Source organism: Pyxicephalus adspersus, chromosome 1, assembly GCF_032062135.1.
Source record: "Pyxicephalus adspersus chromosome 1, UCB_Pads_2.0, whole genome shotgun sequence".
Lineage (NCBI taxonomy): Eukaryota > Metazoa > Chordata > Amphibia > Anura > Pyxicephalidae > Pyxicephalus > Pyxicephalus adspersus.
Genome location: NC_092858.1, coordinates 25,415,479 through 25,442,952, shown reverse-complemented (window position 1 = coordinate 25,442,952; position 27,474 = coordinate 25,415,479). Strand labels below are relative to the sequence as shown.

General features: G+C 38.4%; 1 protein-coding gene across 8 annotated transcripts in view; it reads left to right on the top strand.

The window, feature by feature from the left end:
• The window catches only part of FRY (FRY microtubule binding protein), a 209,062-nt gene that overhangs the window by 62,297 nt on the left and 119,291 nt on the right, over window positions 1-27,474 (top strand). For 2 of the 8 annotated variants that reach the window (XM_072404400.1, XM_072404391.1), the window contains exon 1: window positions 473-958. The exons of 1 other annotated variant lie outside the window; for it this stretch is intronic. In XM_072404400.1, the coding sequence (XP_072260501.1) occupies window positions 889-958 (70 nt within the window). In that variant the 5' untranslated portion in view covers window positions 473-888. Of the gene's footprint in view, window positions 1-471; window positions 959-21,356; window positions 21,538-27,474 lie in introns of those variants that run through there. 5 more of the 8 variants (XM_072404345.1, XM_072404355.1, XM_072404380.1 and 2 more) reach the window with 4 other exon arrangements.

The following is a 27,474-nucleotide window of genomic DNA, read 5'->3' as shown; positions in this document are numbered from 1 at the left end:
TATATATAAAAATGTATATATAAATGTATGAAGTGTACACATATACTATGAGGGAACATATATGATGTAGTTTATACTATATATTATATATATATATATATATATATATATATATAGTGTACACATATACTATGAGGGAACATATACAATGAGGTGATATGATGTAGTATATACGATATATTACATATATTTATGGATGCATGAGGTGTACTTATACTATTAGAGACATATATGATGTAATATATATATATATATATATATATATATATATATAGATATGAGGGGTACACACACACATATGTATTTATATAGTGTTGTATGTGGTGGCCATCCTCAGACTGGGTCCATCTACCGGGCCCCGTGATGACCTATCTGTCCTCTGATTGGCCGGCTCCTGGCCGGGCCGTCGCTGGGGTGCAGCCCCTGGTTACCGCAGCCTGGTGATGATCCAGCCTGTGATGTAGTTGTTGTGTTGGGGGGCTCTGCTGCTGTTGTGCCCGGGAGGAACAGATGATGATGGGTAATGCCCGCACCAGCTCTGCTCTATAGAGAAGCCTCATTCACATGCCCCCCTCCCTCCTCCCCATCCTCCTCCTCCCTCCTCGGTGACACCGGATTTGTGAGCAGAGAGGCAGCACAGGAACCTGGGAGCCGTCACCGGAGGACTGAGACCGCCGCCTGGAAGGATGAGAAGTGCTGATCCGTGCCATGCTGTGGGCAGCCATTGACAGCCCGCAGTGAAGGAGGAGCAGAGGACGAGCATCTCATGTGTTTTTAATGAGGAATACCTAGCAGGAAGGAGAGGAAGGGATCCGCAGACTTCATTTCCTCAGCCTGGTATTCTGTGCCCCTCATCTGTACCTGCTGCCTCCCTTCCCTGCACAAGCCATGGCCAGCCAACAGGACTCTGGATTCTTCGAGATCAGCATCAAATATCTGCTGAAATCCTGGAGCAATGGTGAGTACAATGTACGGTGCCATCCCTTCACCTGCCCCTCAGTGCCCATGGATCCCATTACCCATAGCTGGGCACCTGCAATGCTGGTCCAGGCCTTGCCTGCTGCTGCTCACATTGGGCTGTGATGTGCAAGGTGTGGTGACAACAAGCAGCCACCTTCCAGATAGATCAATGCCCATGGAAGAAGAGGTTGCGGTGCATCACTGCCCTTTGCATCTCTTTCTGCCCCCCTGGGTATGGGCACTGACTGGCGTCTGATGCCAGCACAGGCCTTGTACACACAAAAGACTGCTTTGGAGTTGTAATGTGCCAGGTGCTGTTTACCTGGGCAACCAGTCTGATTTTGCAGTCATCGGATGCCCATGGCAACTGCACCTCTGCCCTGCCCTGCACTGCATTTCATGGCTGCATTTAAGATGCGATGAATCTATAATTGACCTAAATGATACTGTATATGGGGGGCAGTCATTCTCATGGGTCATTATTTGTGATTTCTTTATCTCTGCTTTCACTGTGTGTGCATTGCCACTCATAATGCATGTCACCCCCTTCACACATACAATATATACAAACATCTGACACACAGGGCTCAATGTTCAGAATGTAGACACCTGGCATGCTGCGTCTATGGACCATTATTATCATGCACTTATGTAGTGCCAACATATTACGGAGTGCTGTACAAAGTCCTCTACTGTGTACACATTCTAATATCCCCAATGTAGTCCAATTTTTGGATTAAAGCCCATTTTACCCTACCAGTATGTTTTTGAGATGTTGAATAACATGGGGTGAGCATACAGATGGTATACCTGCTGCAAGGCCAGAGTGCCAGTTACTGGGGTGCCCATTATATAGATCACTGTGGATTGCACTATATAAGTATGACAGGGAATTATAATTTAACATTTGTTCTATAGTCCTAATCAATAGATAATGCACTATTTGTACAGCACATGATTGAGGGACTACAACACTCAGCATGGCTCTTACTGAACATCCATGCTGGGACTTCTAGGTTCCCAAAGCCTCCCTCAGTCACAACTGGTCAGCACTTTGTCAATCAATCAGGCTGACCTGCTTTGTTTGGGCACATTAACCGAAAGACTTTCCAATGACTGTACCTTCTTTCACCGTGTGAACGCGCCATTCACGGCAAGTCCCCTCTTGTTATACAATAGCACTGACATAAACATCATTCCAGTGTTAGAACACCTGCAGTGAACAACGCACCAGCTGACAATGCACAGATGTCCGAAATGGTGTGCTGGATTCTGATTGGTGATCTGACAGCCCTGGTTGTGTTTTATGACATTGCTCTGGGTGTGCTTGCACTTTGTTTGCTGCTGCTGTGCTGCATAAACCCACATGTTGGTGTTTATATAATTCTGCACCTCCGCTATATATGGGGTAAGAAAACAAATCAGAAAAACTGAACTGAAGTTGTATTGTTTATCCTCTGCCGGACAAACACACAGCAAGGTATCAGATTAGATGGAGGTTGCAGCTGTATTGGTATTGATTTTTAGGGGTCTATATATAAAGCATTGAATCTGACATTCACTGAAACATTCCCTGGTGGAGAATCAAATACTGCCATTATATGATGATCTATACATGACACAAATCCTCAAATCTATATCTAATCTATTTTATCACTCCTTTTTATTGGACACATAATATCTTTAGAATCATCCAAAATATCATGTGTTAAATATCAGACCTGCTTCAGGATCGAGCTGGCACTTGGTCACTCACCCCAGAGTGCTGCTTCTTAAAGAATCAACATCTGCAAAGTTGACAGTGAGCAGTACTGCCCCTCCCTATTCATTCTCTATGGGGCTGATGCAGGTACAAGCTACATGTAGCACATATTTCAAATACTACTCCATCCTGTTGTAATAAGATCGATCAATATGCACACACTTACTATTCAGTTTCAGTCATATATATTTCTGTTGGGTAAGTAGTGATGTCATCTTTGTGCAGTGATGTCATTGTTTCTGTACATTAGATGCAGTAGAGTGGAGTCTCTGTCCAAATTGCATACACATTACTAAGCAGTATGTACAAAACGCAATGATTGAACGATTGCTGTACACACAACATAGTTCTGCTCAATGTAAAGCGAAAGGGGGAGGACGAGGGAGCAGTACTGTCCTTCATAGGAGAGCACAGCATTTGTTCCTGATCAGTTGTTTATCAATTCAACACAACAGATTGATGAAATGCATTGATGAGGCACTGACAGTTCATCTCAGGCGAGAATCATCTGATGGGCATGTAGCTTAAGGATGTTGAAGCTTGGATTGCTTGCAGCAGGTGGGCACAGCCCATGTGATGGACTATTTCACCTGCTGACGTTTACCCAAAATTCTTTTTTTGATTTCTTGTTCACAGAGCCACTCAAAACAATGAATTTTAATAAAGTATGATCCTTTATCCCTTAACGCTTCCTGTTATAATGGTCTCTGTGGTGCAGGTTGTGTAACAGAATTTATTTTTTATTTCAGTCCATTGCTGTACTTTCAGTTGTTATAAAGGCAGCTTAGTTCTGGTATGCATAAACCTTGACCTGTTTTATTACAGCGGGATGGAAGAATATTTTAATACAGGCAATACTCTTTTATTCTGTATCTTCCTAATTCCATAAATTCCACACATATTATGGAGCACAAACATTGTTCCTGCATGCTGGAGGACTTAGAGGGCTTTATGAACTGCAGTATTTGTTTATACCTGTATGTGGTTCTGAGATGGGTATTATAATTTAAAACCAGGTTGTACAGATAAATTTTAAAGATTTTATAGGGGCTTAAAAATAGAGCAGTTAATATATTTACTGCAGGTGAATCAGTCACTGTAATATAAGCCACCTGCACTGTAATAGACACCTGCTGTAAATTAATGGTGTCTAATTCTTTTTAAGTCTTAGCAAATATAGGTAGATACAGTCATTTTTGATTGGAGTGGGAAAATAAACTTGCAATTGTTATTACTCTTATATTTCAATGTTTTTATTAAGGAGTCCAAAGATCACAAACAGAAGAAACAAAACAAACATAAACAATGACAAAAAAGGGCAACAATACTTGGATTCAATACCTGACCATGAGTAGTTACAACTATTGTAGTAATCTAGAAATGCAGTAGCCCACCAGAAAGAAAAGAGAGAAAAGAAAAGTAACAGTAGGAAGGGACAGAGAGGATTCCAAACTAGAGAGACATGCAAATAACCAACAAGGTTTATCCCAGAATCCCAAGTATGATGAAAAGCAGCTAGGTCATTCCTAAAGTTGCAGTCGATGAAAATTATCCAGTTTTATTTCACTTAGATATATAATTCAAAACGTAACAGAAAACTTCCATTGTTTCATAATAGTGATTCTAGCTGCCGGAGATGTAATCAATCTGGAGAGGAGTTTGGAAAAGGGCAATTCAAAATTTGCAAATAGGGCACGCTTAGGTGATTTTGGGAAAGTAGATCTTAATACACAAACCCAGTCACATTTTACCTTACAGCAGGACTACTTAACCATTGTTGGTACTTTTTGCACTGCCTTATCATAGCCAAAGAGAAGAGAAAATAGGCTTCTAATTGCAATGGAAATAATCACATCACTTTGGGATGTGGTAGGACAGGGGTAGGTAGGATAACTACATGGGTAATAAGGGTTTGGGAGACCGGTTATACCTGACTGTACTTCCCTTTTGACATTGTAAAACTTAAATGAGAAGTTAGTACGTGGGTTTGCATATACTGTAAAAATTTAAATTATTTTACATGTGGCGAGCACAGTTATTTGAATCTGTATTGATATATGCCTGAAGTTATTCCCTGCACACCAATGGGCAATATGGCAGAGGAAGAGGCAGGTAATTGAGGTTCTGTTATTTTCCATAGTGCTATCAGTACATATACTGTGGCTTGAGCATTATTTGATGGTTCTTCCTTATCCAAGCACAGGCTTTGATGCTCCCGGATAAGGATTTGTTCTTTGATAACTGCATAGTCTTCCCAGAAGTCCAGGACCTAGCTGTGGTGTGTGGCAAGGACTTTTTAGATCTTCGTGCCACAGAATTACAAATATGTTGACACATTAAACAGTTTAGGAGCTCAGCTTTTAATGGAATTCCCAGGCATTGCCTAAATGTAGACTCGACCTACCTCTCCCCTCTGAAACATGTCACACTTTCCTTATTTTCCCTATTCAGTTACTATTGGCTTCCCCTATAACTCCCCCCAAAACCATTTGTTTTTACATAGTGTATCAAGCAATGTGTTTATGTGGCGAGGAATACAAAGGGATAAGAGATAGATGGGTTCTGCAGTCCAAGAGGAAGGTCTGACCATGTTGTATGTGTTGTTGGATTGTAGTGCAGCCAAAGTACTATATTGTCAGCCCAAACAGAACCTTAAAAGCTTATTGGATTTTTGACAGCCAGGTATTTTTATATTTGATCCATTCTTAAAAGAAAAAAGTGAGGAAATGTTCATGTATTACAGAGATATATTGAATCTTTTTTATGCCCTCGCATATACTTTCCAGAATCTAGGAAGGATTCATTAGAAAACCATTTTTCGATCTGATTTACAGTCCATTCAGGAATGATCATACGTTTTGAGGCACCTTCTTGACCTTGACTTAACCTGCTTTGGGAAAGTTGATGGACCGTGATTGAATTTTCCTAGCAAATCTCTCTTCCTTCACTCGAAACGGACCAGCGTTTCCTTCTCTATAGACACAAACAAGCAAGTTTCCTACGTGCAGACTAAGATTGTTTGGCGGCTGGGTTGTGTTTTCAGGCTCGACTGCTGTTTGTAGGCAGCCTAAATCTGTTTCTCTATTTACTGGAATGTGCCACATTCCATCCATACTTAGCCATTTACATCTAAAGCTTTATCCGCGTCTTGTTGATATTTGTCTTTCAATGTTTGTATAATGGTCTATAATGGTCACATCCCTTTTGTTTGTGGTAAACCATAAAAGCACACGTGCTCTATAAAAGTAGTCATGACCTTTGTCCATAGGGCATGTTTCTTCTGTGCCATTATTTGGTATTTTAAATACCTAACATCAACATTTTATTGTATAGCTAGTTTACAAAGTCCTAGTTTCAGGCCTCTTACCTTAACTCTACAGAATGAGATGGTCAGCACCAGAGAGCAGAACATTTTTTATCGCTCATTATATGGCATTTAACCTTTAGTAAGCCCCATCTCAGTTTACTTGATGAAATGTTATGTTGTAGCCAGTTAACAAATGGGCTTGGCTCACTCCAATATCACACAAAGAGTTATTTTAAATAATATTTAACTACAGAAAATGCACTTACCTCTTTTTTAGTTTTGTATAAAACAGGAGGATTAGAAGGGTTTAAAATCCTATCTGGTTATTGTTTAATGTCCGCAGCCCAATAGGGAGATTTCCCTTCACTTAAAATACAGCAGGAAACTAAAGAATTCTCTACAAAATGTGCAAAATTTTAAGGCCAGAGATTTATGCTCAGAATTGGTGTCTACATTAGGAATTTTCCCTTACCTTTTGCTGTGATGACACTCAAACTGTTGAGTTTTCCCTCACTTTTTGTCTTGACAATGGTTACCAGGCCCAATGAAGTGCGTGAGTTTTTCCAGCAGTGACATAGACAGCAATAAAATCTGTAATGAGGCTCCATCCCTTTCCTTATTTATCCAAAACTTAAATTAAAAAATGCCTTTACACAAACTTTAAACAAGTCAGTGTTTACAACATTGAAGGACCCATGTTTTGACAAAGTACATGCTCATAATATGAATCAGTGGCCTGGGTGTGGATATTCAAGTGTGTATATACGTTCTTGATATGAAGTATATTGACTTTAAAACAAGTCCACACTGGCCAATGTAGCTGTGGATATTGTGGAGCAATCGATCTATCCAGCCCATATTAGAATCACTGAAGTCTGTCTCTCAGTTCAGCTTCATCTCTCTCTCAGGACTCCTTCTCTGTGTTCACATTTTAGAATTTAGAGATTTTAATGATGAAAGGCAGCTTAGAAGGGGAGCATAGTGGCCTGAATTGCTGGGGAGAGGACTCGATGGACATCATAACTTCATTGTGAATGTTTGCCCCACAGTACCTTCAGCTACCATGGTCAGTAAGGGCCAGTAGTAGCTGAAAGCATTGTGGAGCTTTGGGGTCCACAATTTAGAGCTGCAACTCCAATGACGCGTGATCAGAAGACTAATTAGCAATATTCTGTGAATGGCTGCTGAATTAATGCTTAGAATTGGGAGTATGGTGGCCTGAGCTGCTGCAGAGAACACTCAGTGTTTGGTAACTTTGTGGAGTTTTTGCTCCACAATGCTTTTAGCTTCAAAGGACGATAAGGGCTAGAGCACCAAACTCTTGTAGCTGAAGGCATTGTGGAGCTTTACAGAGCTCAGAACTACAACCCTAATGACACACCATCAGATGATTTATGAGCAATAATCAGGTTGTGGTAGGTGAAGTTAAGACAGCACATATCTACAGAAAGAATATGACAGAAGAATTGATTTTCGTGCACTGCCAGTTTCCAGCTATAAATAGTGGGCTGCACATTAGTGTGATCTCAAAATCCCACTCTAAATCTAAACTCTAAAAGAATGTCACAAGACTGATATATAACTGTGAAACTGTAGTAGAAAAGTACAGTGCTATCTTCATGAGAATTTCAAGACAAAAACATCTTTCAGGGTACTGCTTGGGCTTAATTACCATTTCTTGATGGACCCCATACCATAACAAATGTTCTTTTTTGGAGTTCAGGTCCACTTTTAGGTACACATATAATTATATACATAAAATAATAACATTCAGAGATTTTTGTAAAAAAAATAATTTATTTTAAAGAACTGTTTATCATTTATTTTTTCTAAATGCATGTGACTGTTTTCAATAGTTGGGATTGCTGAATAATGCACAATGGGATAGTCATGGAAACCACACGTGTTCAGTCGATAGGCTTTGTTTGCCATTAATTTATACCATGATGTAATAATGGCAGCCCTATTGTGCTCACTAGCCTTGGTTGTGTAATCAGTCGCTGTAAATTGGTGATTGTGCTAGGCCATGAATAAAGTTATAGACTTGTTCTGTCTCTTGACAGGCACAGCTGTGGGATGAATTAGGAGGCAAATAAACTTCGCACAAGACAAAGAAATCAATAAAAAAATCCTCTTTTTTTAAAATTGTTTCATATATGCAAAGTAAGCTTTGTAGGTCTGTAGAAGGTCTAAAATCTATTCATGGTCAAGAGGTTTCCATGTGACTAGTGAACACAAATAAAGGCGGTGTGTATCAGTTCTTCAAATGACCAACCCACACAGTTTTTCCAATCCATATGCATCTGCTGAAAATGATTTTTGACCTTTAGAGTGTGAGGCCCTAGTCCAGCACCAGTACTTGCTAGACAACTGTCCAACCTAATGCTGCATTTTTCGGCTATAAAAAGCCCCTGTTCAGCCAGAGACTGGTTTCGTCTCCCAGCAGACGGTTGCCCCAGAACTAGGTCTCCAAGGGGTGGCGTCTGGGGAAGGGCTAGCAGAGGACCAGGAACCCATAAATAAAGCAGTGCAAGGTTCTACATCGGTAAATCGAGAATACTAATCTAAAGGTTATACATGGATGATCAGTCTACCTGATGAGGTATCCAAGGGGAAACAGAAAGCATTCATGGTGACAAGCAAAAGTTAGGTCCAGGCAGCGTACAATTCAAGAGTCAGGAACAGACCAAGTCAGCAACATTCAATTAAATTAAATAATGACAATACAACAGCAGTAAGTCAGCCCAGCTGAACACTAAAATAGGCACAGATCACTGGGAGCAGGGAGGCTATAAAGACCGAGCAGCCTAGGACTGAGATCAGGAATTACTCTGCTCATTGGTCTCAGCACAACTCTAAATCCTGTTCAGCTGCAGAGTCTCAGAGCAGAGGATGCTGAGAGACCATTCACAGCCAAAGGGAAACCGGGGATATCACATGGCACTGACTGCTATTTAACTGATCTTCTCTGCTGCTGCAAATGATGCCCTCAAATACAGTAAACAGGACTCACTTTCCTGCGATGACCTACAGCATGGGATCGCCAACCAGATAATTGTCTTCTAACAGGGTCTATATTCTATGGTGGTTGCATTATTTTGTCTTTTTTGCACTTGGTAATCCTGCAAATGCTAACACCTTGCTTTGTATGGTTGATTCACAGGCTGAACTTCAAACACGTCTGCCATTGTTAGGACTAGTGGTTTGTTCAGGAAAGATTGTGATTTGTGCATTCTTTCTAGTTGACATGAAAAGATTAAGGCATGGCATCTGACCGTATTCAGTGGCTTTTTCCATTGTTTTGTGTCTGTCTATTACAGCCATGGGGACACAATATACATTGAGCATATTTCTTACAAAAGATATGGCTGCCACCTGTCCAGGTCTAAGTTTTATACTGAACAGTCTGTGGTGTCTACTATGCACCCTTTGACTTCCCTTTTGTATGTAAGACAGCTCTGAATGTCTGTGTTTAGTCCGAAATTCCTGTGCTTGTGTGTGTGTGTGTGTTTGGAAATACAATACATATCTGTAAAATACTATTGTGTGAGCAGATATATGATGTATTTGTTAACGTTCCATTTACTTTCAACTGCCCATGCAGATGCTAAAGAGCTTCACCCTAAAAGTATCACTTACTTTTACTTTAAGGTTTAAAAGTCAATATAAAGTATATAACCCTTCAATTAGATTAAGACTGTGAAAATGTGTTGCCATCATAGTGGTAGTCTAAGCACCTAAACAATAATTGGTTCTGTCTTATTTTCCATAGGTCAGTCTTCTGGCATTGTAAAGCAGCTCTGTTGGGCATTTGATCTCTTTCCATAAAACTCAAGGGTATTATTGATGCCATTCTTTACCCCGTAAAGGTTGCATTAACACCATTCCAAAATGTATTCAATATGATTGGTGGATTTGTAAGGGAGAAATGGCTTTGCAAATAAGCACAGTGCCATTTTTAAAGTAATTTTTTTAGACTTCTGTGCATTATTTATAAAAATTGGGTACAATGTCAACTTTTTAAGAAGCCAAAGATGGAAACTGCTGTTCTGATAGCTGTAGTTTTTGTTTTTTGGGTAGGTGATTTAATAGACGGCGAGGCTTTATAGACCTTTACTGGATAATTTCTATCAACCATAGTAGGCACCTTGCCAGCCATTATACACACACAATGATGAATTAGCATCTATTGTGTTGCTGCAAAATGTCTTCAACATTAGAAAAAGTCTAGTGGAATGTAACTGACTACTTCTAGATATACCATCACCATATGTTTCCAATGTCTCCCATGCCATACAACAATTGAATTATTTATTTCTGCATTTTTTAGTGTTATAGTAAGCATTACAATTGTAATCCATTTAGTCAGCCCCAGAATTCTAAATGTACAGAAGCAAATAATAGCGTCATTCACTCTTCTATTTCTGATTGCAGCAAATTACTGAATGTGAAGACAAAGAAATGCATTGGTTGGTTATAAGCCAGATGGAAATGTTACGATTTCCTAAACATCATTATGAAGCTCTTGGTTTGCCCTTTACAAAGGAAACTATTTAGTTATTAAAATAAAACAATAGAATTGAAGACAGGAGCCCTGATTTGGCTGTGTTGTGGTCGAGTCATAACAGGGGCCTCCTGAGTAACAACAGCAATGAAGGGAAATGTTCACCCACTGATGTCATCCACAGAGACTGCAGTGAGAGAGAGAAGCTTAATATCTACCAGACACCAAAATGAAAACTCAGAGAAATCAAAGAATATCAGTAATTAGTTTATTTACTGTGTTTTCCTGTATTCTGTATCACCTAAGGATATTTAAGGGTTCTTTTTACCTGAAGCAATGATCTCAGGGATAGTGCACAAATCATTAAATCTAAATTATTTTCTCTACAGAGGTTTGTGTGTGTGTGTGTGTGTGTGTGTGTGTATATGTATATAAGATTGCTTTTTAGTTTTAGAATGAGTAGGGAAGGGTTAGAACCTTCATGTTTTTATTTCTGTCTGTGTTCCTAGTGGGTACAATTTCTTTTTCTGGGTTATGGGGGTGTCAATGTGACTGAATGTTATGGGAATTGGCATAGAGCAACAAAACAATTTATACGTCTATCCTGAGATCCTCCTCTCCATAGTTTGGATCAGTACATGCTTTTACCTAATACATGCAGCTTTACAGAGCAACTTGCCCTAATGACCTAAGGATTTTTGCATCTTAAAATTTTATAGATCTTGCAGTTCTGGGAGTTTTTTTAAAGTATACAGGTAGTCCTCGAGTTAAGGACATCCAACATATGGACGCCTCCTAGATACGAACTGGGCTTTCCTGCTCACTCTGTGCAGGACGAAGGCTTGATAAGGGGGGAGGTTTGCATGACTTGCAGAAGAAATCTTTTGCTAAACACAGCAGAGGTTGATCTTAAAGCTACGTACACACTTCCAATTATTATCGTTGGTAAACGAACGACGAACAATCCTGCACGATATCTGCGAACGATCGTATAGCACCGATCCTGTACATACAGATAACGACACGATCGTTCGCAGACAATTGTACACACGATAGATGCGATCGTTTGAACGATACAGGAAGTGACGTGCACCACAGGAAGTGAGCGAACGTTCGTTCACCGCGCATGCTCAGACCATGGACGATCAATGAACGACCGTACACACGATAGATGGTCAACGATCGACGTCCAATCCGATCCGCCGGTCCGGGCGTTCATTTCCAACGACTATCCTCGTTCGTCGGCGTTGTTGGTTTCTTTTTTTACGAACGATTTTTGCCCAATCGATCGTTCGTCGTTCGTTCGTCGTTCATTTCCAACGATAAAAATTGGAAGTGTGTACGCAGCTTAAGAGCTAAGCTGATCTGTAACATCTTGTAACTTTTTAATGTCCAAGACAAACTCTGCAGGTGTTTCTTTTTGCATATCAAAGCACAGCTTGCTATAGAAGTTATTGAATGTCTAGGCTCCATAAAGTTTTTTTTCTCTGTGTTGTTTGTGATTAACTCATGGTGGGGATATTACACAGTAACTGACACTACTCTGCCTAATAATATGTTTAGACAAACATCTGTCCTAATTGCATTTAATAAAATATTGTACCTGTTACGACTTACATACAAATTCAATTTAGGAACAAACCTACAGTCCCAACCGTGTATGTAACCCGAGGACTACCTGTAATCTAAAATTTGCACTTTTCTTCCCATGAAATTACTTTGTCAGTCGTCTCTACAAAGGTGTAGAAATCCCACCAAAACATTACAGTCCTAATACTGCCCTTACAAAGTTTATCAGGATCAGCCAGTTATTGTAGAAATGCTCAGCTGGTGAATCTGGGACATCCATGACCCTAGTGGTGGCAATGAGGATAATTTTATCGTAATGATTGATTATGCTGGTCAGCAAACAGTTTCTTGCCAAATAGTTTAAAGTCCTTTTAGGAAATGTTTGATGCACAGATTCCAAATATGGTTTTGGTTTTGCTAGATTGGCTCTAGTTTTTTATATAATGATCTCAATAATAACCTCATAGAAAACTAATGAAAAATGAAAATTAAGCAAAATTAAACTAGATATGCCTATGTATACAAAATAATTTTTTTAAATACTTAATGTCAGTATATTCTATAGTCAGTATGTTTCCAGAACTAATCACAAAAGAAGTAATTGAAAAACTCAGTTTGTATGATTTCCTTTTTTGCTGATGATCAGGACAATCGCGTTGAAGGCTCCAGCAGTAGTCTGCCATCATGTGTCTATCCCATCTGTCCTGATACCTCTCTTCCATTACCTTTCTTCCATCTTGATGGAATCTCTCCCCTTGTTCTTTACTGAAATCGCCAAGGTTTTCTAGAAATGTTTGCAAATGGCTATGGAGATAGTGTACTTTTATGCTCATAGTAGCACCCAAATTTTTAAAGTTTAAGAGCAAGTTTTGTACCAGTTCCTAATTTTGTGCTTTATGGGTTCCCAAAAAGTTCTTGACAACCGTGACATAGCTGTGCCAGGCAGAAGCTTCAGTATCAGTCATGTAACTGTGAAATTTGAATAATTTCTCAGTTTCCGAATCTGGGGTCCATCAAAGATTCCTGCTTTAAATATTTTCAGTACTCAATCCAGGGAAGAATCAACAAATGTATTTGAAGCAATCATCGTCCTTGTACAGAGCTCTAACAAATTGCTTCATTAATCCCAACTTTATGTGTAGTGGAGTGGTTGTCAACCATTGGCTCGTTAATGATGTTAGCTGCACCTTTATTCATGTTTTTCCTTGAAGGCCATGTTACTTTTTTCCAGTGATCCTGCTTTGCTCTACTGTCCCAGAAACAGATGAAACATGGGTACTTTGTGTATCCACTTTGCTAGGAGAAAGTTCACAATTTTTAAATCGACACATATGGACCATTGGTGTTCATGATAGCAAAGCTTTTGTAAGACCATTTTGATATTTTCATATTTTTCTTTAAGTTTTGTTCAGTGACCAATTGGAATTGATGCATAGCAGTTGCTATTAGGCGGTAAAACACATTTCAAACTTCGAGTGGAACGGTCTATGAAAAGCCGCCAGTCTTCTGCTTGGTATTCTGGTACTCCCATATGGGCTAGTAGTCCAGGGATGTTACAACAGTACACAAAGTCTCCATCTTCACTGAAACATGGTAGGAGTGTAACCTCTCCTGTTCTATAACCGTTATTTTACCTTCCGGTCTCAGACAGTTCTTTTCTTTTAGCCTGTATGCTAAAAGTTCAGATGCTTGTTTTGACAGATTTAGGTCACGTATTAAATCATTGAGCTCTTCTTGGGAGAACTGCTGATGTGATGAAACACTTTCTTCCTATTCACTTCCACTGCTAACTCCTGGATTACACTCCATACCCTGTATATCCTCCATGTCGGATACAGGAATATCAGGGAGTGTCCTGAACACTGGTATGGGAACATCAGCACCATGCGGCACAGGTCGCCTTGCTGATTCCAAATCCGGGTACTCCCACTTTTTCTTGTAACTATTGAAACCTTTTACATTCACAGCACAAAAATAACAATCTTTAGGATGATTATTGGGCTCTCGGCATACAATAGGTACACCAAATTTCAAATTTTTCAGTTTCTATTTTTCCACTGATGTAGACACTCTGCACAAGTTTTGCATACCATATGGAGAGCCCAAAACTTATCTTGGTCCCCTAGTTTAATACCAAAATATGCAAGATATGCTTGTTTCCCAAATTCTATAATGTTTTTTCTCTCAGTAATGTTTTTGTTCAGAATATTCACCACAAATGTAGCAAAATAGATTAGGGTCATTTAAACAACTTTTTTTTGAAGTGCTCCTATTTCGGTAAAAAAAGAAAATGTATGAATAAAAAGAAGGCGAATGAAAGTTTCATGAAAATAATGCTACATTTTTGATATATAAAGTGCAAAAACATTAGTGTAAATAAAGATTGATATTAATATGCTGTGTTAACATTTGATGTTGGTAAAATTGTCTATTCCAATTCCTGTATCACAAGAACTAAAGTCAATTCAGTGAAACTGATGCAATTTCTGCATTCAGCAGACCTGAAATACACTAAATATATTGAAAAATTCTTGGCAAGTGAAACATTTTTTTTTCTAGGTAGCAAATGCAAGTCTTTAATCTCTTTAAAATTACAAATACATGTTTTTTTCTGGTATTCATTGCTATCTGTAATGTTGTAACGGTGAATGAAGGTTTACATCAACTGAAAGCTAATTTTTAATGAACTTTTTTTTATCAAGAAGTAGGTAACTACGTACTTCAATGTTGTAACAGAAAATTGAATGGAAAATTGAAACAGAAATTGAAAGATCCTTATGCAAACATCCACATTCCCCTGCGGTGAATAAATTGTATTAGATTTGGTGTGGAGAGCAGCACCAATTGATTGCTAATATTGGAGCAGGAAAACAATAGCAATTGATTGGAAAAAACCTTTGTTGCCAAGAATCATAATCTAGACTTTCAGAAATGGCATACAAGCACATGTATGTTTACTGAGCAGGGCAATAAATGTTTCCCTCAGATGAATGTTTTTATTATGCCCAGAAATAATTCCAGTCGACCTAACCAGGGTGTTCATAATAAAAAAAAAATCAGGTAATTCCTGATATGCTATACACAAACAGAAATATTCACGTGGGGCTGACCTTAACTCCTCTGTGTAGAAGAATGTAGGAACTAAAGTCATTCTGCCGAATGTCTTTATCAGTGAAAGGAGTATGATAAAGCTCATGGGATGTTTAAAATTCTGCATTACCTGCCACAATGGTTCATGAGTACACATGAAATGGTGTTCAGGGTCAGGCAGTGCATCTAGATAAGTGCAAAGTTTGTTGGTATGCATCTCTACAAGTGCTATGTATGCATAAAGTTTGGTATGCTTAACAAGAGCAACGTAAACTTGGAAACATTATCCAGGCTGAAGAAAGTCCTATGGCTTTGCTGGTGCTGTGTATCCTACACTTAGACCTAAATGGATTTGTGGATCTGGAGATAATCTCTACAGTATTTAAAAGATTAGCATACATTACCCAAAGGAGCATATCACAGATTTCCTGAACAAGGAGACCACTATTAGGATAGGCAACTCATTGTCAATCCTCTGTTACTGTTATTGTTATAATTGTAGACATTTGTTTCTCACTATTGAATTTGATTGGCCAGTAGTTAATTTTTTTTTAAAAAATAGTGATGTTTGTGTCAGGATTTATTTTACTGCTATCTTCTATTTCAAACATTTCTATTGTTGTTTTACTATTATAAAATTTTCCACTTCTTTGTATTGGGACGTGCACACCTTCAGGAAAGTATATATTTTAGGTGCTACGGTATGAAGATCAGTTGCCGTGGTTAACCAGTTTTTCACTTCTACTAGTTGGTTGGTCAAAACAGTACTATATTTTTATTATATTTTAAGTAATTTGTCAAGATTAAGTTTAGTCATACTTAAAAATTAAGCTTTCTAAAATCATGCAGGAAGTACAGCAATATTTGCTAGGTAGCATAAGCAATTCACTGATGGGGTTTTACCTTTTTGGAATTGCTGTTAAAAATAAGTAGGCATATTGGGACTGATTTAATAAAGCTCTCCAAGGCTGGAGAGGATACATTTTCATCAGTGAAGCTTGGTGATCCAGCAAAACAGGACTGGAGTTCCTAAAAGGCATTTGCTATTTGTTAGCAAATGTTTTCAATCCTGTATTAGATCCATTCCAGGTTTGCTACATCACCCAGCTTTACTGCTGAAAGTGTATCTTCTCCAGCCCTGAGAGCTTTATTAAATCGGACCCATTAGGTCTGCTCCTACCTTGTTAGTTCCACATGCTGCAGCAGTTCAGTTCTAGAACTCTGTATCGAGAAAAAAAAAAAAAGATAAATCCTAGAAAGAGGATATTCCTAATGTTAAGGGTCTACTTACACTTTCTTTGTCCCCTTCTCAGATCTAATGTTGGCAAAAAAAAAAAAAAATACCTGGAAAGAAAATTTAATTTATAACTTACCAGGCATGATGTCACTGTCGTGTGGAATGCAAAACTAGCACAATCTTGACAGAAGACACTCCAGACAATTACAAGAATGTCTTCCCACAAGATTGTGTCTTCTCTACTTTCCATGGGAATCTTTTCAGAAGGACGATGAAGTCATCCACCCTAAGGTGCCATAGGCTAAAAGACGGGGATAAGCGAAGTATCATTTTAATTTTTCTTTTTTTAGATACTTCTATCACCTACTTATGGTTGGCTTTTTGGGAAGGGGACCTTCCATGTTAGTGAAAGATCAGCCATAAAAGGTCTTCAGCAAACTTGTATATAAATTCAAAAAGCTACAGGTGTGTTTTTTTGGGCATTTTACTCTTGTGCTTACCTAATGGGTTTTTCTGAAATGTTTGATTATATGCTGCAGGGTTGAGCTCCAAAGCAGTTTCCTAATAAAAGACTTCAAATCTGGTTAACAGTGCAGGTTTTTCTGGCTTTACCTTCCAAAATAAATCTTGTTTTAACTTTATTTTATGAAAGTAAACCTTGATGAGTCTTTTATTGTTGTAGTGCCCATACATTAGCCCAGTGGAAACCGGTGGGAAAGTGCCTCCTACATTGGTGGTGGAAAAAAAACCTTTAGAAGAGTGGTAGTCAGAATGTCAGCCGCAGCCTTAGGAAACCCTTGACACCTCTGGAGGAATCCTTGGGTACAAGGAACCCTGGTTAAGGATATTCTTATAACTTATAACCAATTTCATAACACCCTTTTGCAGAAATGGCCAAGTGAATCAAGACAGCCTAACACCAAAAGTTATCTTTGTTGGTTTTAATGGGAACCATTGGTGGTAGAAATGTTTTAAGTGATTTAATAATAAGTAATTCAAATTTCTCATGTTTGTGGCTGGCAATAGTGTCCTTTTTGAGAACTGACCACAAAACTTAATATACTAACTTGATTAAATGATATAATGGTGCTTAGTTATAGGAAAACTTATCATGGGGGTATTATTATTATTATTATTGTTATTATTAATAAACAATATTTATATAGCACCAACGTATTATGCTGCACTGTACATTCAATAGGGTTTGCTCATAACAGACAGATACAGAAAGTGACACAAGAGGAGAGGACCTCGCCCCGAAGAGCTTACAATCTAGGAGGTGGGGGAAGTAACTCACAATAGGAGGGGAGATATATAGTGGTGGGAAGTAGTGACAGTTTCAAAAAACAGAAGGAAATAGGGGAGGCAAGTTTGAAAAAATGGGTTTTTAGTATCCAGAAAGTAGGAGCAAGCCGAATAGGACGAGGAAAACCATTCCAGAGAGTCGGGGCAGCTGTAGAAAAGTCTTGGAGTTGTGCATGTGATGAGGTTATGAGTGAGGAATTCAGTAGTAGGTCATTGGAGGAGAGAAGAGACCGGCTAGGGGAGTATTTTTTTTTTACCAGGTCAGAAAGGCAAGTGGGAATGAATGGGTGTTTGTGATGTACATGGTATGTAATAGTCTTTGTCCAACATTACAAATACTGGTATGCCTGTGAATGATGTTGCAGCATGGATTTAATAGATTTTCTCCAAGCTATGCAGCGGATTATTTCCTATGGTAGTCATCATCTTTCTACTGAGAGGCGAGCAATTTCCGAAAAGAATCTTAATTGTGCTCTCCTTAGGTTCATAATTATTAGCTAGCCCTGTAAACAAAATACTTAAAATTTGGTTTTCTCAGTGTGCTTTTTAGACCATATAATCACCATTTAAAACCAGTAAAATGACTTGCTTCCCCGGCAGATGTTCAATGTGTACTTTTCCTTTTGGGTGTGTGGTTTCTCACCAACTATTGGCAAGATGCGAGCACTGTGCTTGCTTTGTTAGTATGTGGAACCGCTGCCTAGGATGAAATCATCGACTTCCATTCACACAAAAACTATTGATGTCTGGTAACAGCTTAGCTTAGTAATGCTTTTATTTAATGCACAGAGTGCTCTGTAGAAATGCTATGGCCCTACTTGTCACCCGGCAAGCCTGACTGTAGGAATACTGCCTTTTATGTTAAAACATAAATAAATTCTTATGTGAAATATTAAAGTATTTTTTGGAATACCCCTATTCTGTGACCATGTTCATGATGTTCCTATGTCTGTAATGCTGTTAATTTTATAGGTGGACAATGAACAATTTATAAATAGTCACCTTGCATCTGCATCCTCAGCATGCCAAAACTAAACTTTTATACTACATCAAATATAAACCAAGAAAGAAGAAAAAAATAGCTTCTACAGTGCCAATTTTGGAACAGTAAGAGAACAGACTTTTATATTGAACTGCCAGTAATGAAAAATGCAACTTATAGACCTCTAACCTAGTATGAGGTTAAAACTTAAGATCTGGAACCTATCTATATATAAATATTCCACTCGCCAACCCAAACCAAAAGCCCTGTAAATACTGAAGTAAATATTTAAAAGTATTTAGAATAAACTTCAGTTATGCATATGGGTATATTTATAACACAGCCATCAGTCACTCCTGAAAACACATATCTGAAACATTCTCCACCAGGGAATGTCTGCCAAATATCTGATTCACTGCTTTATAATAATAATGCTTTATGTGAGCTGTACTGTCACTCATCTTGATGTAGTAGAGGTGTGGGTGCTTATACACCGGGGTTATTTATTAAATGGGTTGGGTCTATTCACTGGGCAAGTTAAATGTTATTGTGTTGTGTTTTTTACACATACGTGTGTATATCTATGTACTGTATGTAGCTGAATTCACTTTCTGTTCCTTTGGTTGTATGTTTTAATGTGAATGTACCATGGTCTCTGCAGTCTAGCTTTCTTTTTTCAGTCTCCTTTAAATTTTTACACAGTATTTTGTCTTCCGAAAAAGTATTAACATGAAAAAGGATTCCCAAAGAACCTTGGGTTAACTCCTGAGAGCACAGCATAGCTGCTTGTTTTAAGGTACAGTTTGTGACTGCATTGAGTTAATGCAAACGAGTCATTGAGTTGTATATACAGGCTTTAAAAAAGAACCGGACATTCTACAGGGTTTCACCAAGTCTCTTTTAGCTGGGCGCACCATCTAGCACTTTTCTGTAACCATACAGTTGCTTGTGGGTAGTTACTGAAAAGTTGGGTCACAATACAAGGACATCGGACAGTTGGGGTATAATACAAAGATGATGGAAAAATGGAATGTACCTAGGGGGATGGGCATCAGAAAGTGGAACAAAGAAAAGAGGGGGCAGTAAAAGCTGACACAATAGTAGGAGTCACTGGATTCCAATGGCAACAACAACTGGGAACACTAGGTTTGTCAGGTGTTATCCTGCCAACCTCCAGCTTCTTTCCACTCAACTTAGAACAAATTACTGGAGAGAACACTGCTCTGCTTCTCAGACAGAAAATTGATTGATTGATTTATTGATCTCACTAAAAATAAGAGACATATTGGTATTCATTTGTCCAGGCCTGGCCATAATAAATAATTCAATTATTTACTAATTAATGGCAGAAATGGACAAGCGACTTGTTCCATTCCATTATGTCTGGTGAGAAGTCCATTGCATACTTGAACTCCATCTGTCCTCCACATTGGGTTTAAAGAACCTTTCATATATAGTTCGCTCCACACTATTTACCAACCAATTGGTTGGTGCCTGGTTCAGTTTTGGTGTTGGATTCATTATATACAAAAGGCAAAATTGGTGCTTGACTTAACTTTGTCATTTGAGTATGGAAATATTATAAGGTTGGGTATATATTTATATGCATACATTTGAGGTTGGACTACTTCCATCGACTGGTCTGCTACACCCTCGGACCAGTCTTTGAAAGAAACTCACCAGGTTATTAATTCTGAGTTGTAGGAGTTAATTATGTCTCGTATTTTAAAGATATGTTCCTGATTAAGCAGTATATATTTCCGCTAAATGCTTTGAACGAGTATAAAAAAGATAAAAATATTATTGATGTACTGTAATTTTGAAAAACATTTTTATTCATATACAATAAATATTTTATTTTAATAACTTATATATAGTTAATTGTTTAATGTCTTAAAAGCCCTGTTTGATGTTTTTATGTTTTGTTTGTTAATATTGGGAGGTGGCATTGTGGTAATTGCCAGATGGGGAAACACTATGTTTGTATAGAAAACGGAGAATCCGAGGTGGGCTCTGATACACTTCTCTTTTCTGGGACACCTCTACACAAAGCCGATGTCTCAGTTTTAAATAAGTAGAAGCACCATCTGACTACTGTAGCTCTGGGAGATAATAAGCTTTTTTTCAACTCATTTTTACTGCCCCTTTCACAAAGCCATAAAGAAGTTGTCTCTCTCTTGCGGCTGTGTTACAGCTTTTTCATTAAGTGCATACTGAGATTTTTGGTAAAAAATATCTGTTCCCAAAGAAGTATCTGTTTTGAATGGTTATGGGCTGGCTGTATTTTACCTGTGTTCTTTTAGTTGCTGTTTTTATGCTGTTGTGATCTGTATTATCTATTTGACACGTTCTCCTAATCTCCCATGTTCTTTATAACATTCCTATCCCCTGGCATCTAATGTTTTTGGAGATGTGTCCCTGTTTACCACAAACTGCATTGGCCAGTGTCATGTTCTTGGAGAGAGCTCAGAGGCTCCTATGTGTCAGCATTGCACGTAGCGGAGATAAATATAGAGACTGTGCTAGTTGTAGGTGTGATTACAGTCAGGCTAAAAATGACCCCTTTCATACCTCGCAGAGAAACAGTGGGCGGTCTGTAACACATAGCCACACAGTGCTTTATGCAGATTTGTGTCCACCTGGGAAACCAGCCTTCCTGAAAACTTAACGATAAGGCAAGAGAAGGCACCATGGAACTGTGCTCAACTGTTCTCAGAATTACCGACTTACTATAACCATTGGACTTATTTTGTCGAGCCTATGGAGACGACCGCCATTTGCTGGGGTCGAGCGAGTGTCATCAACTTTATAAAGGGGCTAGGTAGGTAAATGTAGGCCACATTAGGTGAAACGTATTTATTTTGTAAAAAACACTGTTCAAAATTGATTTGAAGTTGTGTGTAGAACTCCCAAAAGATGACCGAATGGGACAGATTTTGAAGGACCCATTAGTGGCTTGGTAAAGATGCTGCACGTATTTGTTAGGCATCATCTTTTTAATAAAAAATACCAGATTACAGAAACTATGAACCAGTTACTGTGAACTAAACTGTATGGTTAATAGATATGAATTCACAGTAGTTACTATGCTTTTATGTGTTAGCATAGCAGTATTGTTTGGTTTAATATATATATCTTATAAAAATATAATATATTTTGTATGCTGATTATATGGGCATTGGACAGGAATCCATTAAAATGGTTGTGGGTTACATGTTAATTATGAAATTGCAGGGATCACATTTTAGGTTTAGTTTGCAAAGCTTTGAACAAGGATATAATATATGTATGTATGTATATGTGTGTGTGTGTGTGTGTGTGTGTATGTATGTGTGTGTGTGTGTATATATATATATATATATATATATATTTTTTTTTTTTTTTTTTTAGCCGTCTAGCTGTAATAATTACATGGTATAGTTTTGTTACCTAATGGTTGCATATTTCAAAGTTCATGGTTCTTAAATCCAAAAGAATGGAAAAAATATATATATTCCACATCTTTTTTTTTTTTTTTTTTGTATGTTACTTCCACAGGGCTTGAGCTACTCTTGATAAAAAAGTTATAAGGTTCCATGCTCTTCTTACCGCATAATTATTGAGTGGCTTCTTTGTAATTGCCCTGGAATAGATTACTTTAGAGAGACTGAAACTTGTCAGAAGACTGCTGTGCACAAGTGGGTCTTCATATCTGTATGAAGGAGATTAGAGACAAATATTTACCAATGTTTAACATGCATAGCCTGTCAATATTGACCTTTCCGAAAATGCCGGATGCCTGGCTGATTCTGCCTATGCAGCAAAAAAGTTCGAGTAAGCTCAGAATTATGAAAGTGTTAAAGCCGGCATTAACATGACAGTTAAGCAAATATAATTCCTAAGAGTAGCACAGATATTGCTGCTTACATATTTCTCCACAGGTTTTTGTATACATGCTACAACTGGACTGCTTCTATCTCAAGTTACTTTGCAATGCTAGGAGCCCTATGTATTTTATGCTTTCTCTATGATCAGCATGCCTGGTACTTGTGCAGGAATTACATTGTACCACACGGTGCTGTCTTTGTAATTGTTTTTGTTGTTTTCCATCTGATGTCCATGTAACTGTCTGAACAAAGAACTTCCCATTGCTTTGCCCCTAAATCTAGATTTCTTGGAATTGAACAGCTAGGAAATGTGAGATGATCCAGAACCTGTATCTATGGTTGTTTCAGGAGGATCTGATCAAAGCATTGCTTGCTTTTGTTTTTTTCATGTAGAAAATAGCATGAGCGATCATGAGCACTCCTAAGTCATTAGAATCACTGGAGAGATTTTGAGGCACAAGGTCGGAAAGTCTGAAAATAATCTAGCATTTTTTTTGTACAGAGAAGAATGCTTAAAGCGGAAGTAAACCCAAAACTAACCCAAAACAATAAAATCACACTTACCTTCAATCCTGCAGATCAGTTTATCCATCGGGAGGTTTCTTCCATCTGGTCCTGCATCGACTCAATATCCGTCTTCGGCCCGGGACAGAGGGAGCACCAGACCCTGCTATCTTTTCTCCTTTTTTCGTGTTCTTCTTCCTACGTCACTTGATCTCGCACTGCCCAGGTGTCAGACACCAGACACAGACTGGGGAAAAACTTGCCGATCTCACTGGTCATGCGTGAGATCTGCAATTTTTTTTCCCTTTTGATAACAGGGCTTCTTCTGGGCATGCGCGAGATGCCCAGGCATGCGCAGAAGGAGCACCCAAGAGCCTCCTGGGATGTGTGTGATGTAGGTATCCCGGGAGGCTCTGCGCTCTCAATAATTCTTGATCACCTAGGCGATTGAAAATTAAGAAGGTGGTGTGCCACCCTTGTTTTTTTTTTTAAAAAAGCGTGTTGCACTTAAAAAAAAAAAACAACATTAACAAACAAAAGTTTTACTTTAAACAAAAGGGTTGTGTAAAATTTTTGAGTTAAGGTACGCTTTAAGAAGATGCAGTGGATCCAGGTGATATGCATGTTGTTTGCAGACAGGCAGGCTGTCTGCTTTTTCAGTAAAGCAGAACAAGATGAAATGCACGATGCAGTAAACCATAGCAATCACCAGATGCAGTAAACCATAGCATCAGATTTCACATTAACATTCTTCTGGCAATGACTTCTGATTGGTTACTATTGGTTAATGTATTTTAGAAATTGCTGCAACTTTTAGTTTTTTGTTTTTGAAGAATCATAATTCCTTTTTAGCCCTATGTGCTTCAAAGTTGATGATAGGAACCAGAAGGGCTACCTTGCCCTAGGAGCTAGTCAACAATACATACTGTACTGTATTAGGTTTCTGGACCCCTGAGGTGGTATAAAAGACACATTGGTGTCCAAACTGTCTGCTTCTAATAGTTTTTTTTTTTATTTTTTTTTTTTACTCTGGATTACAGTTTTACACAGCTGGCACTGCACACCATGTCAGACACAACCATCTCTTTTTGAAAGGCACAGTCTGTTGCTTCCATAGAACATTAAGCTGGATCTGGCCCTTGGCCTGAGAATCTTAGCTATGGAATGTCATCTACGGAAGGAGAGCACTGGTATTTGCTTTCTTCTTATTTCTGCTTGAAATGAAATAAAGAAAAGTGACATACCCAGCTTAAATTAAACATGGTTCAAATAGTTCTTACCTCCTAAAATTGCACTCCACCTTTCAGTGTAACAGCCTGAATGTTTGCCTGTTGGAGTATAAAATTACTTCTTACAATTGATTGGATGCTGTGGATTTCTGATTGTATCACACCGTGTCCTATTATTATTAAACAGGATTTATATAACGCAGCAATGTACATTAGATAGGGGTCATAAATGACAGACACATACAGACAGTGACATAGGAGGAGGAGAGGATCCTGCCCTGAAAAGTTTACAGTCTAGGAATAGAAATTATCCTGTTTAGTGTGTGTTTCTATTTCAGACCCCATTGGAAATGGATAAGAATTCCTCTTGGGTTTTTTATACCAGAAAATCTGAAACGGAGACATAAATGAAAAATTAATTTTGGGTGAAAATGAAAATAAAAGAATTTTTATATTATCCTTAGTTGCTGTTGGTGAATGACCGGAAAAAAGAGCAGAGAGTTGGCAAACATCTGAGACCTTTAGTCTGTTATTTGAAAATATCATTAATTATGTTTTTGATTGGGCTGTGTGATTCTTCTCCTGTTGGAATAGAGGTCAAGTAATTTGGCAGGATTTCTGGATGACGAGACTGACTGAATTAGAGATCTTTTTGTCAGATAAAACAATCTAGATTTATTTATTTTGGCAGTTTATAGAGCTACTCTTGTCTAGAGTTTTTCTTCTGCTTTAAGCTGCCCATAGACATTAGAGGGGAGGTTCAGTGATCAAACTGTCAGTTGTTGTATAGATGAGATGCACTGAGATGATACTGTCCGCTTCTTGCCTTATCCTAGAGGAATAGACGTGATAGTTTACAAAAATTTAACCTTGAACGATTTATTATTTCCTTGACATTAGACAGGGAGAGGGTATCTCCAAAGTTTTTATCCTGGAGACATATAATTGTTTCCAGGTCTTACTGTAATTGTCTTTGATTTTCAGTTCTACCCCTCTCCCCATGCACGACCACCATCATTTTTTGTTCTTTGGACCACAATAATATTGTTTGATGGGGGGAGATTATGATAAAGAAACCTTGCATCTGCAGTTATTTTTATCAAATAAATGGGGGCAGTAGGGGGTGGTTTACTATCACTCACATGCCACTCATCCATGGGACACATGTTGGTTGACGAGCATAGGGTTTGGAGCTGACCATGAACCACTAATCCTACCACCAGTTTGAGCAAAGCCTAATTCTTCTCCAGCCAGTCGTTTACAGGCATTGAAGTTAAGTAGCAGACTGGAGAGTTTGTCTTGGGAGACTTAAAGCTTGATATTGAGTTAACATGTCTGCTCAGTCATCTAAGAATATAAGTGAATAACAACCTGCACCTATCCCCAGGAGGTAATGCTACATTTACATTGTGACCTAAGGACTGTGACTAAGCTTTCCTGTCACAGACAAATCTGAGTTTTGGCATTTCCAGGTAGTTATAGAGCTTGTAGCAAAGCACCAACATGGAATAGGGGTGGGCAAGCCTTGTTTCTGTTATGATTACTGAAGCTTTGTCCAATAGAGTGTGCAGCTATAGAAGAAACCTTTGGTAAAGGAAATGACCTCTCCATTCCTACATTTTATACTTGCCACAATTTGCACCCCATGTGCAGATTCAAATTGTTACAAACGCTTATTCCTATTTGGTTCTCCCGGAACCTAGAATAATTTATATTGTCTTAGAAACATGCAGCATATTATTCTGTTACCAAGCGTTTATACCACTGTGTACCCTCCTAGGGAGTGCTAGGATATGATCAATGTAATCATGTATATGAGCGCTCATGCTACAAAAATCCTATAGCAGCTACCTATTTATAGGGTATATTACCAGACAAAACGTCCTTTGTGTTCCTGCTTTCCCGATAACTGCCTGATAATAACCATCTTCTATTTTGACAGGTTCCTGAACTATACCTGTAAATACTGACTTACTCCTTTATATTGAACAGTGTTTATGTTTACACCCCATTTAACCAAATTCTTTCTGGCTCTTCCAGGAAGATGGATCTCTTTCAACTCATGTACTGTGAATGGCGCAATCCTTTCAACTGTTAGTATAATGTGTTTATGGAAACTTCTTTAAACAAGTAGGATGAAATATAAAAGACTGTTTCAGTAGCATGTTTCCATTTCCCAGGCAGTTCTTGTGTGCAGTTTATTTAGCAGAAGTCAGGCTGATATGTAAACCTGGATATATAACTAATCCAGTCTTCATACAGCACATTCAATAGCCATCTGCTTCCACGTACAAGGGCTCAGTTTGTTCTTTTCTCTCCAAGTGATTGGTGTGTTGTATACATAGTTTGTTGTAATATAAGTATTAATTGTACAGGGAAATGTGCTGCTTCCACATCATTAATTACATTGTGAATATTAGACACAACAATGTGGTCGTTTTAGTCCAAATGTCAAGTTCTTTCCTTAATTTTTTTCTGTGCGGTTACTTAGCTTTTTACCTTCTTGTCCACTTGTTCACACTTTCTTTAAAGTATTTTTTTTAAAAAAAAACTAGAGCCTCTTTGACTGCATATTAATGTAGTAGAATGTTAGGAAGGCCTTTATATATACTGGTTGTAAATATAAAGTTGAACTAAACCTAGTTGTTAGTCACCTGTCCCCATTCCAGTGCCAAATTTTTATAGGCTGGGTGGGGAGAAATTGTAGGTGGGTGGAAGCACCTTGTATTGTAACCCAACTCTTTGGTAACCACCAAAAAATAGCCAGGTGGCTGCTGAAAAGTACCAGGTGGTACGCCCAGCTAAAATGGGCTGGGGAGAACACTCTCTTCTTTTCCCCTGTTCTTTTGATTTCTTGATTGGCCGGCCTGGGATGATGCCTGCACAGGAGTTCATTTAGTCCCGGCTCCGATAAAGGAAGCCGTGATTGTTGGGTATCTCTGGCAACAAACACCGTGCTGCTCATTTGACAGCTGGGCGACAAAGCAGACTGTATTATCTCTATTAAAGTGTTCATACAGTATGCAGTCTGAAAACCTCCCCAAGTCTCTATTCTGAATTATATTCAAAACCTATAAATTCCCATTCAGTCTGTCACAAGCCAGGGAGGTCCTTGCATCACATAACTTAAGGCAAATCTTTGTTCTACACTCACTCCAT